The following is a 13,533-nucleotide window of genomic DNA, read 5'->3' on the forward strand; positions in this document are numbered from 1 at the left end:
CCTACCTACCTACCTACCTACCTACCTACCTACCTACCTACCTACCTACCTACCTACCTACCTACCTACCTACCTACCTACCTACCTACCTACCTGCCTACCTAGATCATCTGAGTGTAGCCCTTGCATGTACGAATGCATACTTACGTACAATATGTATATTATGGTGTCCAGATCTGACCCGGCCCGATCGTGTACATATCGAAGTACTGTAAGTGATTTGGGGGCGCCTTTCCCGCGCGCCCAAACGAATGTATTGACCTAGCAGATTAAAGGTACTAGAGCGCGACATGTACACTGCTGTACTTATTCAATGCGAATGGAATACGGAGTACGGAGTACAGTACCACGAGATTGTATTGGCTTTCACCTGCACCTTCAACTTCCCCTTCACCTTTGCTAGCCTCAACCTCAGGTGGACGATGCTGCTTCCTCGCCATAGGCCGTCGCCTATATATATATGTTGTCAACCTCAGGTGGACGATCCCTCTTCCTCGCAATTCGCATCGCCTACACATATAATGTCAACCTCAAGTGAACGATGGCCATCCCCATACATATGTCGGCAGCCTCAAGTGAACGATGCCTCGTCCTCGCTATTCGCCATTCCCATACATATGTACTAGTACGGGTTCCTCGACTCATGAGGGCAGGGCAAGTACCGTCCGTCCAAAGATTCAACCCAGTCACCTCACTCGCTCGCTCGCTCGCTCGCTCACCCACTCACCCACTCAGATCGAAGTCTCTTTGACTGCTTGACCAAGCGAATGCACGCTCGCACTTGGGGTAAACTCCTTGATAGGCCCGAGCGCAGGTTTTGCCGCATTGGCGACCAGTTCCTCGTGAGAAATCGACACCCCCAGGTCTTTCAAAGGGTAACTCATTGGGTATTGATACTTTGTGTTAGTCGTGTCGAGACCGAGTTCGCGCTTGTTCCGCCGTCTCCGGTGCATGAAGAAGCAGACTCCGATGAGGACGGCCAGAAGAGCTGCTAGAGCCACGCCGATGCCTGCTTTCGCTCCGGTAGACAGGCCGCTGGAACTGGCGCTCGAGATTGCCGAAGGCGAGCTGCCCTTGGGTGTCGAGCCGGAGTCCGAGGTCGGGAAGGTAAAGTCGGGCGTGTATGTCGCGCCGGCAAAGGCGATTTCGGCGTCACTTGCGTCGGCATCAATTGAGACGTTGCGCGGGTTGAGAACTCTGCGGATCATGTTAGCCTTTTGACTTTGGTGCGGCGCCGGCTTTCTCTCTCTCTCGAGACGTACCCATAGATCGTGTAGATCATGCCTCCCTTGAAGATCCAATTCGGCGAGCCGACAATTCGAGCATTGTTGATGAACACAAAGTCGTTGGAGCTGAAGATGGTCACGCCGGTGCCTTCGTACGTGGAGTAGTATCCGGTGGGAGGCGAATCCGGATTAATCTCCAAGACCTCGTCGATGATGTGATATGCGACCAACCGATCGAATTCTGACTTGGTCATATTCTCAATGACATTGCCGACCTCCTGCAAAGAGTAGTTCATCGGTAAGAAGATGGTGACTCCGGATAAGTCATCTATAGTCACGTTCTCCAAGGTGCCAGGGACCGTGATCACCGCATCGGCAAAAGGCTGCGCTCCAAGCATGTCCTGTTCCTCAGCCGTCTGCTGGAACGTCTGGGGAAGAGTCAGGAAGGAGTCGATGGTATAGATGACACCGCCCGTGAAGTTCAAGGGGACGCCATCGCTCTCTGACGTCTCCAGGTCTCCCGAAGTGAATGTTACGGCACTGGACCAGGATGAGCCTCTGGCGATGACCATGCTGCCGCCAGTGACCATTGATTCGTTGGCATCTGCATGGGGCAGCATAGCCGTTGGAAGATGGATGTACTCGTCGTAGCCGAAACCGTAGAAGGTCCCATCTAGCACGTGGTAACTTAGCAGTGCCTCTGCGTCGATCTCGTCGACCGGTACACTTGGGACGGCTGATGAGTCGGCCAGTGCGGCGAAAGCATCATTGCTTGGCGCGAGGAATGTGATATCGGATAGTCCTTGGAGCCATGTGGTGAGGCCTGGATACTTGTCCAAATAGGTCACGAGATCGGACAGTTCTGGCACGGTGTTAAGAGTCTCAATGATGCCTTCATTTTGCGCGGTTACGACAGCAACTAGGGTCGCAGCTGAAAGGATTTGTCGAAGCATTTTGGCCTGTATCATCTCTCGTACAATAAGTCAAGACCCGACGCAGTGGAAGGCAGAAGCCAGGAGAGCAGAGAAAAGAGGGAGGGGACACGAGCATCCTTGCGTCCATCCCTGAGCAATATGGCCTTCTTGAGTTGCCCGCGAGCGGTGCGCTTTTCCGCAACCTGCTCATACCAGAATGCCTGATCACACCTGCCTCTAGTGCCGAAGGGCGGTAGACTCGAAATCCTTCTGATCTGCAAGTGGCAACTTCATTCGCCAGGTGATGAGAGAGCACAAATGGCGACACATGCCGTGAGTTAGAAGCATTCTGAGGCAGCCACGATGATAGGTCCACGAAACATGGGACAGATAGCATGACGATATGGAGATAGGATGCGCAGGTTTCTGCGAGCCGGCGTTGCATCTATGTGGTTACTGTAGCTGGGTAGCTCCTCAGGCCAACGGTTCTCCCGCCAATGGGCTTGAACTTTCCAAATGTGCTCAGAGGTCGTGATGTTCGCCGCCGAGTTGAGGAGAATGCGCGGACAGCTGTCGACCACCCCCGCCAGGTGCGGGGTCGTCATGTCCAACAGGGGGGTCTTCCAGGAACGGGAACCCAAGGCTGAAACAGACAGATGGGCGATTGGATGCTCCAGTGAGCGGCAAGTGCAGGAGAGCCGTGCAAGGTGTTGCTGAGGCCTGAAGATCCGGATCTGCCGAGTCAGGAGAGCAGGAAGCCGAAGCCGGGTCGAAAGGGCAGGGAGTCGTAGCGAGGTCGGTAGCCACAGTAGGTACACAGAATGTACGAGTGTTTGTGACACCAGTAGCCCGAGCTTCCTGATTCGACAGCTCGGTCAGTTCGCAGGACACCACAGAAGCCGGGCAAGTTCTTGGACATTGCGTGGCCTTCCGATGTCTTTATCTCAATCCGTAACCGCCCAGCCATGGCAACCAACGGCAACATCATGCGCATGTGGCCAACGGCTAATGTACTATCCCCCTCATTCTCAAAGGGTACAAGTACAATCGTGGCCTCAGGCACCATTGCAGCCAAAAGATAAGTACTGACTCGATGAAAGCGAGTGGCGCATTGATATACACCGCTGGTGATCAGGTCGGGAGGTCTCCGGGTCGCTTTGGTGCTGTCTTTATGTCACAACAATAACGAGAACATCTCCGTCTTAATGCACTTCTCCTTCTGCTCACGCATGAGCTCCTCTTCCAGGATACCCATCAGAAAACAATCACCATTCAAGTTGAATTCCTCCTCACTACTTGATGCATTCCGCAGAAGGTATGGAACGCTGTATCCAGGAAGCAGCACAACAATGTCACCTTTTCGCTCGTTCCAAAGACACAGTCCTATCATCCCATTTACCGTGTTGTACGAACATGGGTCTGCGCAATAAGTGACAAAATGACTTTCTCCAGCATCATATCTCCCAGCTGTGCTCTTGTTGCTGACAGGATCGATTGGTTGGACAGTATCGAAATGGTCCCAGATGTGATTCTCGCAGTCGTGACGCGGTGTGACCTATTCGGAAATCAGAGCGATGACCGCTCCAGTGCGCGCAAACATTGCTCGGTTCGGAATATGGCATGGTAGACGTTGAAGAGTTCGCATAGCGACTGGTCCGGCACTTTGGCTGCTTTTCCAGGGGAGGTGGTCATCGTCCCCCATAGCCGCCACTCCATGTCCCGGGAGTCGATGGCGTTTCATGAGAGTTGCCTTGCCCATCTTGCACGACCCTCGGACGGAACGGACAAGCTGGGGCTAGGTAAGGGCAGTGGCGAGTCTAGATCACAGGCCATGCTTTGCCAGGTTCGTTCCCGGCGGCAGTGGACCACGGACAAACTTGGGAGTGATCTCTACTTGACGATCCACCATCTCGTGAAGTCGTCGTTGGCAAGCCAGGAAGCGACTGCGCTCGAGTCGTTCCATTGAATAGTTTCTGCCAGCGGATATTTTCTGGCGCTGTGGTTGAAGCGATCATTGGCGTCGGATTCGGTGGTTTGAAGCTTCGCCTCCTAGCTCATCAGCTATGCGCTCGAACTCCGCGAGGATGTGTGGCTGCCTCTGCACCCGCGCACACTTGATGGTTGGACCGTATAGGAGTCACGAGCAATCCCGAGAGCGTCGTTGATGCCAGCATGGTCACTGCTCAGTCCCCATTGTGGACGCCTGATTGGCGGCACAGTTTCACAACCGAAGGACAATTTATCCACACTTCGGTTAGGACGTAGTTAACTTAGACAGTCGTCGAGGAGACGTCCTTGTTCGAGAATTCCCAACGTTCTGAAAGGTGGCACGGTCCGCATCGACGAAAGCACAGCCCAGGATGGCTCTGGATTGCTACTGTCTGCATTGGCAAAAGCGTTGCATCAAAACGCCACGGTAAGCCTCAGCTCGAAAATGTACCAGTCTGTTGCAGGCACACCGTTGTATACGGAAAACATATGGTTCTCTTCCGTGGACCAGATCTTGGGGGTTCTTCGCTCAGCGTTCTTTGCAACCGCCTAAGAGTGAGACGGGGTAGCACATCCTCGCAGTCACCGTTTCGGAGGAAGCATCAAGACTGGTGAGTTGTGCCGTTATCATTGTAAGGCTGCAAGGTTCCTGTTCACAACTGCCAGGTGGCACTAATCAGAGCTCGGCGACCTGCACACACTTCTCTGTCCCAGATGCTTAGCTTCACCTTTTCGCAATGGACCTTTTCGTGTGCGGCTGTGATGTTCCGGGCCCGCGTCTTCATCGTTGTTCCCGCGAGCGGCCAATCCATCGCCTGTGCCCATCCTTACCAAGAACTATACGAACACTCAATTGGTTTCAGTCGGCGAGCGCAGATACCATGGCTTGAGGGCTTCAAGTCTGCATTTCGAGCTCTCTTTCATCTACGGCTGATCCACCCGTACCCTATCGAGATGCGGCTGACCCTGATTCGCGAAGTTGAACGCAGACGAAGGCGAAGACGAAGGCGAACACTGCTACGGAGAGCGCTGTATCTCAGCGGTTGAAGAGTGAAGAGTGAAGTTTCAAGGAGCATCCCGGTCGCGTCGAGGTGTGACGTAACAGTGCGAGGGAAATAATTATTGACGTCAGACTTGTCGATTTAGGAATCGGCCTGCATCTCCGCCGGCAAAGCTGTTTCAGTCTTCTGTCAGACATTATTTACCTGTGAGGCTTCAAGTCTTTGCCTTGAAAATGATCACGACACCAACACATTGGTTTCCTCGAAGTCGCGCTGCTTTGTCGATGTGTCGATGGAGGGATCAAACACCATGCCGCCGTCCACCAAGCCTAGACTAATGTTGAGCAGTCTAGCGATACTCGAGGTCCAAAGGATACAGGGCTTGATTGCGATGCAGATGCAGACAAGCAGACAAGCAGACCGCTTCATCAACTCCCCGTTTCACTGCCACTAACCACCGTTCAGAACCCCTATGTACACACTCAGAGCTTCGATCCCACACGCAAAAAGCCCTGCGCGCTCTGCAGCACCTTGACAGCACCGTCCATCATCTCTCTGACAATCTCCTCGGCGGTCTGATTCGGCGTGTTCACCAGCCCGGACACCTGCCCCATTGGCCTCAGGGTGCTTTGGTCGTCAATCTCCTCTGTGATGCCGCCGATTTTGTCCAGGTGATCCAGTTCATGCTGTAACGGGATGATGCCGCTGCTCGTCAGCTTCCTGATCTCCTCGCTCCGGTTCGTCTCCCAGTTTCGCACGTACGGCGTGGCCAGAGCCCGCAAAGGCCGTCCCGTCCAGATGGTCGACTTGATCGTGCTGTCGAAGTCGGCGCTGATGATGGCGCGTTTGGCCGCTTCCGGAGCGCCGGATTCCTTGGCCGTGACGAACCTTGTGCCGACCCAGACGGCCGATGCACCGAGCATGAGTGCGGCTGCGATGCCGCGGCCGTCGCAGATGCCTCCTGCCGCGACCAGTTGGACCGGCTGACCCGTCAGTGGCGAGGTGTACTGCTTGACGATGTCGGCGCAGGCGGGGACAAGGACGCTACGATACATCCAAAGTTAGAGATCAAATGTCATGGGGATCAAGACTGCTGGCCGAGGCGGCACTCCCCTAAAGAAGTACGGTCGCTGTACATACCTCGTCGCCGTGTCGCCCGTGTGACCGCCCGCCTCGCCGCCCTGTGCGCAAATGATATCCGCACCGGCCTGACACGCCTTGTGCACGTGCTTGGGATGTCCAATCATGTTCATGTACAGGATGCCGTTCTTGTGGAGCTTCTCGACGACGTGCCTGGGCGCGACGCCCACGGCCGAGACGAACAACTTCGCCCCACCCGCGATGATGATGTCCACGAGCTGGTCGAGCGTGCCCTTCGTGTAGTCGGTGTTTGTCTTGCGCGCACTCCCGCCGACCTGGGGAATCAGGAGGTCGACGCCGAATGGCAGGGACGGATCCTTCAGGCCGGCTTTCAGTTCATCGATCATTTCCCGCAGCATCTGCGGCGTGTAGCCTACACCGCCGATCACACCCAACCCGCCGGCATTCGACACGGCAGCTGCGAGCGGAGCGCCTGATGTCTGGCCCATGCCGGCCAGCAGGATGGGATGGCGGATGCCCAGTAGTTGGGTGACTGGTGTGGTGATCGACATTGTGTCTTTGGCGAGGGAATGCGATGGTGGTTTAGCCGAGAAGAATTGAGCAAATGGGGCCAAACGCTGGGGGATTCAGCTCCAAAGGGAGGGAGGAAGGATAGAATAAGCCTGAAGCTGAAAAGGCAAGTATATACAATATACAGTAGGTATGTAATTAGCAGTCGTTGCTTCCGGAACTGGATCAGACTCTTCCGATCGGTCTTGTCAGCGTTTAGCGGCTCAGGCTCTCGGTAGGGGGCCCGGCTTCTGCCCAGTGGTAATCGTGGAACGGCGTGACGTGACTTTCGAAGGCAAACGTCTAAAAGACATTCGTAAGTTGACTTCGTGTCTATTCTGCGTACAGGCTTAAGTAGAGAAATAAAGGCCCATCCTACCCTGTCTGTCGCGGAGGGTGTTTATTTGTTGAACCGAAGGATACCGAGGTCTCAGCAAGCGGAGATAGAGACTAAGGCGTGCACGGCCAAGGCTTCCCCACAACGCCCACTGCCACAATGAGATACTGCGTGTACTCGGACCTTGTTACTGTGCGTACAAGGTCGTCACGCTGACAGCCCGGCCCGGTCATCGCGGCAAGGCGGGCCCATAGGGCTTAGCATGAAGGAAGCTACAGTGATGCACTACTGTACTTCGTACTGCGTACTGTAACTCCCGCCCCGCCCCGCGACTTGAGGTGCGTGGACGGCGTGGACACGTGGACTGACCCCCAGACGACCCTCAGACGCAGACGCAGACGCTGCCAACAATGAGATTGACACAGCCGGTCCGTCTCTCGTTGGAGAATGCGGACGCCATCGTCCCCGACATGGCAGCGATCGCGCTGTCCTCAATGACGATGACTCCGCTAGGAGAACTCAGGTACGGGGCGACCCCCGAGGCTGAGCTTTCCAGCTGGCTCCAGGCATGTTACCGATCCGAGCTTGCCACAGACCTGAAACCACCACGGATAGCAGGGTTTGATCACGACGGACTGGGTCCGAACGTGATGCGAATGGAATATCTGGTCGTTCGCGACCTCGATCTGGAACCCTTGAACGAAAAGAACCCCGCGAAAAGTCATGATGACTTCCACCCATCATCGTCATCATCTGAAGGACGCATCGTGGCTTATGCAGAATTCACGTACCATCCGCCGGAGGATGCGCACTCCCACTACCAGGGTCAGAACGCCAAAACTACTACGCCAGACTCGAAGGACGAGATCCTTCTCCAACCACAACCACCTCCTTCAGTGCACAACGAATTGCGCAAGCACTGGGACGGTCTTGTCGAAACCGCGCTGCAGAGACAGTTCGGCGGGATGCATTGCTTTGAGGTCCGAGGCCTCTCTACCCTATCACCTTCGCATCTTCGCAGAGGCATCGCGAGCACGCTGCTCAGCTGGATCTTCCCCTGGGCAGACAGGTTGAATGTGCCGGTCGTGCTGGCTGCGACACCGCCGGGCTATCCGCTGTACCTGAAGCATGGCTTTGTGCCGGCGGGGCCCAATGACGGTGCCATTGAATGCGATATGGCTCAATGGGGAGGCAGCGGTGTCCATAAACACGTCTTGATGATACGATGGCCAGAGAAGGAGCCAGGATTTGAGATGGTCGGTACACGCGACGGATGATTGGTTCGTTGCCTTTACCTACTACCCGTGATTCTGTCTACAGAGAATGCATGACAATACTTGAGGCCAGAGCGAGCTCAGCATCCACGATACTCTCACGTTGATAGCAGAGAAATTCCCCGGCTCAGACCAGCCTAGGAGATATAGCTGCCACAGTTCCGATCCGGTGAGCGGTAGCAGCCTCGGAAATTCATCGGTCGGATTTACCCCAGCCCAGCTCGGGCGCAGACAACCACCGTGAGGATGTATAATCAAGTCGTTGACATATTCAAAGGATCTGTAAAGCCGAGAAATGCAGGCAATAATGACAAAGGAGGATGATCAATAGACCCTCGAACGAGTAAATCTGAATGCTTGGTTGGAGCAAACCAGAATGTAGACCCGGCTCGGAAGCTCCGCCCTGTGACACTGAGGCCCGAAGCCTTGATGCTTGTGCCACAAGCATAGGTCCAGAACGGCGAACTTGGTCCACCGAACCGAGGCAGCAAACGAAACAGCTGCAGTTGAAATTATGGAAAAGCCATTTGTGCCCTCTCCAGACAAGCCAGTCATCGCAGTGGCAGGAGCAACGGGAGACCTGGGCACGCGCCTGACCAACACTTTCCTTTCGCCAGAACTGCGAGACAGGCTCTCGGGATTCGTGTCGCTTGCTCGTCGACACACCCCGAGCACAGAGAGATGGACGACCTTGGGCGCGGAGATCCGGATCATCGAGAACGAGTGCGACGAGAATGACTTGATCATGGCACTAGACGGCGTTGATGTGCTCGTCAACGCGTGAGTCAATCAACTGACAGCAAATAAACAGTGCCGACTTGGACGTTGATAATGTTTCTTAGGATCTCATCGGCAGGGACGTCTCTCCGGGATAAGCTTGCCAACGCGCTGCCAAAAACATCGGTCAAGCTGTATTTTCCATCTGAGTTTGGCGTCGACCATACGCTGCACGACTTTGGCATCCCCGAGTGGGATGGGAAGAAGCGCCATTACGAGCTAGCTAAGAAGATACAGCAAGAGGCGGACATTCAGATTTGTAGGCTGTTTGTTGGTTTGTTCTTGCATAGTGGGATCGCTCCGTGGTACGGGTTTCACACCTCGAGAGGTGTATACCAGGCTGTTGGCAGTCTGGATCAGAGCATCAGCTATACGGACATAAGCGACATTGCTCGGGTGGTTTGTGGTCTCGCCGAGCGGGCCGTTCGAGGGGAGAGAGTGCCCGAAGAGTTGCGTATTGCTGGATCGCACGCCAGTTTCCGCCAAATAGCCCAAGAAATGTCTGCCGCTGAGTCCGGAGATATTGACTTGAAGACTGTCGAGCTGGACACCTATCGAGACAAGGCCCTAAGTCGCAAATACGGGGATCGGGGTGCGATCGTATGCTTGAGATTCGTCATGGGTGACGGAAGGGTTGATTACAGGCCAAAGGATGAAGGCGGCCTGGGCAATGATAATGAGGTAGTCAATCCCGGGCAGCAGCACTTCGTGTGGAAGACTGTACGAGACCTGGCCCGTGAGACTGGCGGAAGGCCGAACAGCGACGCATAACAGTGTATTGAAATCGATGAGCGAGATGGTCATCTCATCGATCCATTGGGACTGCCCTTCCGTAAGACGGAGGTTTCCAGTTCAACGTGCCATTCGTGCTGCGTTCCATGCGTCAAACTCCTCCAACATTTCATGAGTGATGCTCTTTGGTGTTTTCGCGACAGCTGTCCGGATGTCGTCGAGGCAGATGGTCTCCCGGTCTTCATCGAACGCAACATCTCCGGCAGCTTGACAGATAGCGACGACTTCGGCTCCCGAGAATCCCTCTGTCCATTTGCCGAATTCTTCAACGTCCGATTCTAGACCAGTTTCGCTCTGGTAGAGCCCTCGATCAAGCTGCTTCTTGAGGATTTCCTTTCTTGCCTCGTGGTCTGGCGGGCCTATATAGACGACATTGTCGAATCGTCCAGGGCGCATCAAGGCCGGGTCGATCTGTTGCGGCTTGTTGGTCGCTGCGACCACAAACACGTTTCTCAGCTCCTCAAAGCCATCCATCTCATTCAATAACGTGGTCAGAACATTTAAATCGCTGCCGCTTCTTCCCCGTGAGGCAATCGCGTCGATTTCGTCGAAGAAAATGATGCTGGGACTCGCCGCTCTGGCCTTTCGGAAGACCTCCCGGGTGGCTCTTTCGCTCTCTCCGACATACATTGAGATCAACTCGGCTCCTTTGACTGCCAGGAAGTTGAGCCCGGCCTCGGTAGCTAGGGCTCGGACCAGTAAGGTTTTTGAGCAGCCAGGTGGACCATACAGGAGCATCCCTTTTTTTGGCTTCAACCGGAGCTTCTTCATGCGGTCGGCGAACTTGAGCGGGCGTTCAATGGCATTCTGCAGCTGGCGTTTGAGTTCGTGTTGGCCGCCGATGTCGGTCCACCGAACATTAGGTGTCTCGAGGAAGATTTCCTGCAAGGCAGAAGGCCTTACGCGCCGCAGAGCGATGTCTAGATCAGCGGACTCAATGGCTGGCATCAAAACTTCACGATTCTCCCCATACGGCGGCGGTTTGTCGGATACTAGCTCCAGCGTCACACGTAGGAGGCGCCTGAGATCAACGCCCACGTAGCCGTGAGTTCTTTCTGACAGCTCCTGTAATTGTTCATCCGTGGGAAAAGCCTCTGCACCTCGCAGGGCAAAAAGGATGTCCTTCCTCTGAGGAGCCGTAGGGATGGGCAACTCGATCTCAGCGGCGAACTTGCCTTCCGTTCGCAGCCGTTCGTCAATATCATTTGGATGGCGAGTTTCCGCTATCACGAGGACGGGACTCCCTATGATTCGTTTAAACATTGCCTCAAGTTCGTAGGTCGCTGTCGATGCGCCTGGAAGCCCCGCTCTGGCAAGCAGGTAGTCTGGAGGCACAATCACCAAACAGGGATCGTTCGACGGACCGACCTGCATGCCCGGTTTCCAAGATATAATGGACGGCCAACCGGATTCGGAAAGAGCTTCGATCAAGGCTGTCTTACCAGTGCCTTTCGCGCCATACAGCAGAACACCTTGCACTGGCTCATACAGGGACCAAACCCGTCTCACCAGTGGCTGCAAAATCCTATTGATTATAGCCTGCAACTCCTGAATCTGCTTCTCGATACCACCCAGGCGCTGTGGTTTGAGCTCGATATTGATGATGTCCCCATGGTCGTGATCCGTGACGACGCGAAAAGTCGTGGTCGGCGTTACCCGTGCGATCATGGCATCATGCACCCCTACGTCTTTTACCACGAATTCGACGCCGTCGCTGGGCCGAATCCTCTGCGATGTGACAAGATAATCACCTGCCGGTGGAATGCTTGGGGCAATATTCTTGCTCCAGAAGCGCATTTCTTTGTCACTTAGCGGAGGGTCCGGTTTGCACACTGTCACCACCCCTGCCTCGTCGATGGGGCGTGGCGAGCGACATACTGTGATCTTGTCGCCGAGCTTGAATCCGTAAGCTTCCTGGAGAAGTTTGGACGTTTGGACAATGGTGTCTTTCATTCCAGGCCCTAGGCCCTCCCAGGCAATGGCCAACTTACGCTTACCATTGGATTCTTCCCCAGTCTTAATTTCACAGACATCGCCTGACTTCAACTTGAGGCTGAGCATGGACACTGCGGTCATCCGGACTCTAAACGGATCCTTGTCCGTACCCGCAGGGCGTACGGTGAAGAAGGACATTTTGGCAAAGTCGAAGGATGGGTCAAGGTCATTGTAGCTGTTGAGAGAGAAATATTGAATGTTGAAAGTCGAAGAACTCGAACTTCGGGGATCTTGGCAAACATCGTCACGTGATTGTAGTAAACGCGACGACGACGCGGTGTGCAATTATTGCTGCTACCGCTGACAGTATGGCATGGCCAGGTGATGTCGTGCTCAATGAAGTCTTTGTCACAAATCTGATTCATTCGAGTGACTCAAAAGAGCTTTTCTGACCCGTGCTGCGAGTGACTCGCTTGCTGATCCCCGTCTCATCCACTCCCTCGAGTCCCGTGGTTCCTTCTACGCCTGAATGCACCTCTTCGGTAGGCTCCTCCTGAATCTCAGAAGCCCTAGGGATTTTCTCCCAGCCTTCGCCTGTGTCCGCTTTCGAGGCTCCGGTAATTTCCTTGACCACTTTCATCCCTTCGTTCTCCACCCCGTTCCAGGCACCGCAACCACTGCATCTCCAGCGGCCTAGTTCTTCTGGCGTCCTGATCCCAGGAGGCGCTTGGCCATTGACCAAGCGACATCTAGAACATAGCAAGACCAACCTATTCTTGGCCGCGGTCTCATCCTCACCAAGCAGTACGTCGAGGATCCGATCGTACCAATGAGGCGTGTGTTGATAGGTTGTGCTTGTCTGAGGTAAGATGTCGGAAAATGCATTTGGCGCAAATCCCGGCGAGTCGGGAGTGATATGTGTGGGACTGGTTGCCATCGCGTCTACCATAACGGGAGATTTGCTATGGGTTGGAGACGAAGAAGGTCGGGTGGTCTCTACGTTAGGTTTCTGGGGAGGTGGAGTTGGAACATTCCTGCCCGGAATATTGGCTGTCGGAGGAGGGGCAATTCCAGTCCTTTGCTGAGGCGGCGGGTCAGAGGGTGTATTGACCTTCCGCTTCGTGCCCTGTTGTGGCTGTCTCGATGGTGTCTTGCTGGGTGGAGCGCCGCCATATTTCCGCAGCAGCTCCTCCGTGCTATCGTACTTCGTCGCCTTTTTGAGATCGGCAATCTTCTGCTCTCTTTGCTTCTGTAGGTGTTCTAAATATGCTTGTTGACGGCCGGCCCTCCAGTCGAAGAACGCGGTGATGAGCCTTCGGACCCCATAGATGAGGACCGGCGCGCCGCCGAGACCGGCATAGTGATACAGGGTCCAGTTCTGGGGCCCCAGGACAAGGACCACAATAAGGGTGTATAGGAGATACGTGAGCGTGGTGTAGAGCGTCCAGAGGGCTTTGACTCGCCGGCCGCGACTCCGACTGGTGTCGAGCGCGACGTTGGCGGCGGAGATCTGGGATGCAAGTTTCGAAAGCGCCTTCTCGAACGAGGCTGGAGAGTTTGCATCTCCCTGGAGGAGGTTGTCAGTTGGATGCTATCGGTACTGTTGTCCTCGTGCTCACCTTCCAGAGCCACGACATA

The 13,533-nt window shown here is 54.8% G+C and overlaps 6 protein-coding genes across 6 annotated transcripts; 2 read left to right on the top strand and 4 right to left on the bottom strand.

Moving 5' to 3' along the window:
* Positions 1–731: 731 nt before the first annotated feature.
* Positions 732–2,179, bottom strand: G647_06699 (uncharacterized protein; the record flags this gene model as incomplete). The annotated part of the gene is made up of 2 exons (XM_008731018.1): positions 732–1,197; positions 1,263–2,179. 2 exons carry the CDS (start codon positions 2,177–2,179, stop codon positions 732–734), a joined length of 1,383 nt encoding a protein of 460 aa, XP_008729240.1.
* Positions 2,180–5,612: 3,433 nt separating this feature from the next.
* On the bottom strand, positions 5,613–6,782 carry G647_06700 (uncharacterized protein; the record flags this gene model as incomplete). Its single annotated transcript, XM_008731019.1, has 2 exons — positions 5,613–6,174; positions 6,271–6,782. The coding sequence occupies 2 exons, from the start codon at positions 6,780–6,782 to the stop codon at positions 5,613–5,615; spliced, it is 1,074 nt and encodes a 357-aa protein (XP_008729241.1).
* An 805-nt stretch (positions 6,783–7,587) lies between these two features.
* On the top strand, positions 7,588–8,394 carry G647_06701 (uncharacterized protein; the record flags this gene model as incomplete). The annotated part of the gene is made up of 1 exon (XM_008731020.1): positions 7,588–8,394. The coding sequence occupies one exon, from the start codon at positions 7,588–7,590 to the stop codon at positions 8,392–8,394; it is 807 nt and encodes a 268-aa protein (XP_008729242.1).
* A 511-nt stretch (positions 8,395–8,905) lies between these two features.
* Positions 8,906–9,939, top strand: G647_06702 (uncharacterized protein; the record flags this gene model as incomplete). The annotated part of the gene is made up of 2 exons (XM_008731021.1): positions 8,906–9,171; positions 9,234–9,939. The coding sequence occupies 2 exons, from the start codon at positions 8,906–8,908 to the stop codon at positions 9,937–9,939; spliced, it is 972 nt and encodes a 323-aa protein (XP_008729243.1).
* Positions 9,940–10,020: 81 nt separating this feature from the next.
* On the bottom strand, positions 10,021–12,093 carry G647_06703 (uncharacterized protein; the record flags this gene model as incomplete). The annotated part of the gene is made up of 1 exon (XM_008731022.1): positions 10,021–12,093. One exon carries the CDS (start codon positions 12,091–12,093, stop codon positions 10,021–10,023), a length of 2,073 nt encoding a protein of 690 aa, XP_008729244.1.
* A 223-nt stretch (positions 12,094–12,316) lies between these two features.
* G647_06704 (uncharacterized protein) lies at positions 12,317–13,532 on the bottom strand (the record flags this gene model as incomplete). Its single annotated transcript, XM_008731023.1, has 2 exons — positions 12,317–13,462; positions 13,515–13,532. 2 exons carry the CDS (start codon positions 13,530–13,532, stop codon positions 12,317–12,319), a joined length of 1,164 nt encoding a protein of 387 aa, XP_008729245.1.
* Position 13,533: the final 1 nt, after the last annotated feature.

This window comes from Cladophialophora carrionii, assembly GCF_000365165.1.
Source record: "Cladophialophora carrionii CBS 160.54 unplaced genomic scaffold supercont1.5, whole genome shotgun sequence".
Classification (NCBI taxonomy): Eukaryota; Fungi; Ascomycota; class Eurotiomycetes; order Chaetothyriales; family Herpotrichiellaceae; genus Cladophialophora; species Cladophialophora carrionii.